The following is a 4,610-nucleotide window of genomic DNA, read 5'->3' on the forward strand; positions in this document are numbered from 1 at the left end:
GGTATTAAGAATTAATATGAAATCTAAGAATATGTGTTTTCCCTATAGATGGTTCCAAATGGCTAGATTTCCACTTATGTTAATATTTTGGTTTATAAACCCATATTAGGATTAGAGAGGATTAAAAGTGTAAAAGTGTGTTTAAGGGTAGATTTTTGGAACCTAAGCTAAAAATTATTCTTTTTTTGCCCTAGCAGTAATTATTTACAAATGAATAACTTAATAAGTTACATGTAATACATTATTGATGTATTAAGTTTGTCAAAATCACTCTTTGGGTGATAAAATGAAATATTATGAAATGTGTGACTTTTTAGTTCATGCTAATCGGTGGTTTCGTACTGATTCATACGTAAAGAATTGGTTCGCGGCCAACGATTCCAAACTCAACAAACATTCGAAACAAGAGAACATTTGTTTGAACGGGCAAAGAAAATTGGAAGAGTTGTTTGAACGGCCAAAGAAAATTGGAAGAGTTCACTTGACTAGGGTATTGAAAAAAAACTTCAGATACTACTACAGTGTGAAAGTGGTTTTAAAATTTACCTTAAGTTGGGGATTTTTAATGTTACACTGTGAAAGTGATTTTAAGATTTACCAAATTGAGATTTTTTTCCTTTGTATTGGATGAACTTCAGACTAAAATTGCCCGTAGAAAGGCTTCAATTAACCTCGTAGACTTCTCCAAACAGAAGAGCGTTAGTACAAAATTTCGAAAAAATACAAGAGAGAACTGAGCCGAGAGATTGACCTCTGTTGCTTGTATTGCTTCTAACCAAAAAGGCATGTGGGCAAAAAAAATGCATTCGTTATAAAACTTCCCATCAATGTAAACAGCCTTGTGAGTAGGAGATGAGACTGAAAAAGCAAAGTCCTACACTACTAGTCTACTATTGTATATTGGTGTTTTGGCATACATCACTAACAAGCGCGACAGAATGGCGAGTAGATATATCTATGTTGATTATATAAAAGTATTGTCAAAATGATAAAACTCCACAGCTTGGACTTCACATTTCAAACCAAATCAACTGTTTCTACTATACATGCATCAAAGGATTGTCAAAATGATAAAACTCAGGGAAATAAAAAACACAAACAGAAATTAGTAAACTGCGAATAGATATCAGTACAAGAAGAAAGTATAATTATTTTACAACCAAAAATAAATACTCTAATCAAACTTTGGTTGGTGCTCTAAACCTCAATGAGAGTGCTTATGTTAGGAAAGCAATATTTTGGACCTCTAGAACATAGAGATCTTGTAACACCGGTTACAACATTGTGTTCTTTCCAAATACTTTTAACACAAAGACTTTGGAAATTTAGAAAAAAACTCTCCCCATTAAAGAACGTAGGTTGAATATAAACGCCAGGATTCCTCTCGGTTACTATCGTATCCTTTCTCTTAATTTCCCACTTGTTGTTATCATAATCATAGAGTACCCAAGTTACTATTTCATATTCTGGGGTAACCACAACAAGACTAATTTCATCTTGTACGAGTCCAAGCCAAGTACAAGACCACCAGAACCTGACTTGACCTCCCACCATTTGGGATATACTCGTTGGTATTGGAAACATCCTACTCTCTTCTTTATCCAAGTTGTACGAAATAATATATCCATTTTTTGTTAACCAATGTACAATCCCTCGAAAGCAAACAGGATTACCAATTGCCCATTTCTCTTTGAAGTCATTAGCGTAGCTTATCCTCGTAGACTTGTTGCAATCTCTCCAACGCCCTTTCTCCGGCACGAAAATCTTAAATTCAAAAGCTGTATTTGTTGATACCAAGCAAACCACAGTGTAGCGACTATAGTAATATGGGGAGGAAGTTGGAACTCCAAAGACTAACCCGAATCTGCAGATCTTTCGTTTGTAAGGAGATGGAATAATTTTTCTTTTCTTGGTTAAAGGGTTGAAAATGCACAATGTTGATTCGCACGCATACCATTTTGATGTGTAGATCGTGAGACTAAGCAAAAGAAGGCCATTACAACTAGCTTGAATGAATGCTGAATCAAACTCATTAGGTGGGCCTATAGAAATGATGGTTTCACTAAGGAGATTGGGTGAAGAGCGATCATAAGACAGCTGAATGAGACTTCCAGGAGATGCTAAATATTCGGAAAAGAAATCAAAAGTATCATATGGAGTGGTTTGGAGACTACTAGTAGTATGTTTGTTTATAAAGAAAGGATCAGAGATCATGCCATACCATCTTGTGTTGATAACCTTCAATCCAACTAAGGTTTTTGCAGGCACTCGTGTTAGAAGCTCACCAAGAAGATTGTTGTCAAGGTTGTCGAGGGCCGTTGGCGTAATACAGTCATCATCTGCACACAAAGAGAAGAAACAACTTAGCAATCTCAGTAGTAAGTAAATGGTGGGGAGTTAATTGGAACCATTAAATGTTTAATCAACAAGCTCTCCAAAAACACTAGTTTTACATTGTGATAGATAGTAGTACCAATGGCAATGATTGATCATAAAACACTATCTATAGTTTAGGGGTTTCAAAAGATTAACGTTTCTAACATCTGTAAAACAAACAATGGATTGAAATCACGAAACCAATACCAAATCTTCAACACCAATTGAATATAAATCACATCTCCAATCCATCTTTTTCAAAATCAATTAGTAAGTCTATTATACAAAATTAGGAACTCTATTTAAAACAAACAAAAAAAAACTACCCTAATAACCTAATTGAAACAAAAGATAACCCATTGGATCCAATTGAAAGAGAATCAAACTCCTCCCTAGTACCCAATAAAATAGAAAATCCCATGCATCATAGAGTTCTAGGAGAAGAGATGAGTAAGTAAGTTACCTGTTCCTCCTACTATCCTCCTTCTCACGTTCCTAATCCATATGTCTTTACTACTAGTACTAGTATCGTTGTGGCGCTTCAAGGTCATTCTGCCGTTAACGAAGGTGGTGGGTGACTGGTGGAGATCTCTGCAATTACCAACCTGCCGGAGAAAGAAGATGGTGGTGGTTGCGATAATTTTCTTTTTTTTGCAAATCGCGATGACTTGTAGTGAAAGTAACTTTTCACTGAAAACAAAATCCCTCCCCACTATTTAAACCCAATTTGTTTCCAAATCTCCGTTCCCATAAAACAACTAGGTTCCCGCCAAACTCGCTTTTTCTATCCTTCCGCAAGAATGTGTGGGTCTGTGTGGCTGCGCCCCCCTACTCTATTCTGCCAATGACACCCTTTTTTATGGGTGGTCTGGATCCAAAACCACTTATTTTCGTATTTGCATATGAGACTTTCAACGTGGAAATATAGTCAACAGTTGGTAGCCCAAGTGGTTCTGAGGTATTGACATTAATTCCAGAAAGTCCTGAAGGTCTCAGGTTCGAATTCAAGAGAAGGTGGAATCTTTAGTTATCGAGTGGGCGGTTATCGAGCTTATCACATCTACGATGTATCAAATGCCAAATATCACGACATACGTAGATCGTAGTTGTCTTCCAAAAAAAAACAAGTGGAAATATAGAAAATAGGTCATCTCGAGCATCCCGTAATGTAAGGGATCCCAAAAAATTTGACCATATCTTAAGAGGTCAACTGAAAAATCACCCAACTTTTTAAAGTTTAACATTTTTTTTTTTTTTTTTTGTTGAGAGTTTTAAAGTTTAACATGTGCTTCACAATTTGTTTTTTTTTCAGTTGAAAAATGCAAATTTGGTTAAACCATGTCAAATTGTCAACCAAGGAAGAATAAAAACAAAGTTGAAATAGCACGCGAAAGATGGCATCCCCATAATTAGTCAAGTATTCGTACAAAACTTCCTATATGCACCAAAGAAAATTGACCAAAATTAGATTTTTTAAATTTTGTTTTGCCAATGAAGTTCCATAGAAGAAGATGTGCTCTTTTAAAAGGAAGTAAACACAAGAAGATTATCCTAGACATGATTCCTTTTGTTATCATATGGACTTTATAGAAGGGTAAAAACAGTTGAAATTGATCAAAGAAATTGTTTTATTCCTTGATGGATTACAAAAGAAATATAAGACTCTATTTATAGAGTTACAATACTACTAGTTTCTAACTTTACTAGTTTCTAATATTTTACTAGTTTCTTAATAGTTTATACTAATATATTTACTAGTTCCTAATTCTTAGTAGTTTCTAATATTTGATATTTCCTAATATCTATTATATGGGATATCTTAATATATAGAAAGATATTTCAACACTCCCCCTCAAGTTGGTGCATAGATATCGCACATGCCCAACTTGTCTACCATTTTCGAAAATACTCGACTTGAAACTGCTTTGGTAAGAACATCAGCCAATTGATCTTCAGATCGAACCTTTGGTAACTCTACAATGTTGTCTTCCAACTTTTCTTTAATAAAACATCGATCCACCTCAACATGCTTTGTGCGGTCGTGCTGGACTGGATTGTGAGCAATATCACATGCTGCTTTATTGTCACAATATAATTGAATTGGTCTTTCAGAAGGATATCCTAAATCATCCAACAGGAATCTTAACCATAACGCTTCACATATGCCATCAGTCATTCCTCTAAATTCAGACTCTGCACTTGAACGTGCAACAACGTTCTGTTTTTTACTTCTC

The 4,610-nt window shown here is 35.1% G+C and overlaps 1 protein-coding gene across 1 annotated transcript; it reads right to left on the minus strand.

Annotated features, from left to right (window-relative positions):
- Positions 1–1,097: 1,097 nt before the first annotated feature.
- LOC147563620 (F-box protein At1g20360-like) lies at positions 1,098–3,132 on the minus strand. The gene is made up of 2 exons (XM_086639152.1): positions 2,840–3,132; positions 1,098–2,339 (listed from the first exon to the last, which is right to left on the minus strand). The coding sequence occupies exons 1-2, from the start codon at positions 2,925–2,927 to the stop codon at positions 1,198–1,200; spliced, it is 1,230 nt and encodes a 409-aa protein (XP_086495278.1). The 5' UTR covers positions 2,928–3,132; the 3' UTR covers positions 1,098–1,197.
- Positions 3,133–4,610: the final 1,478 nt, after the last annotated feature.

Source organism: Eschscholzia californica, unplaced genomic scaffold (genome assembly GCF_041429995.1).
Source record: "Eschscholzia californica isolate CP2 unplaced genomic scaffold, dmEscCali1.0.p SCAF_1, whole genome shotgun sequence".
Taxonomy (NCBI): Eukaryota; Viridiplantae; Streptophyta; class Magnoliopsida; order Ranunculales; family Papaveraceae; genus Eschscholzia; species Eschscholzia californica.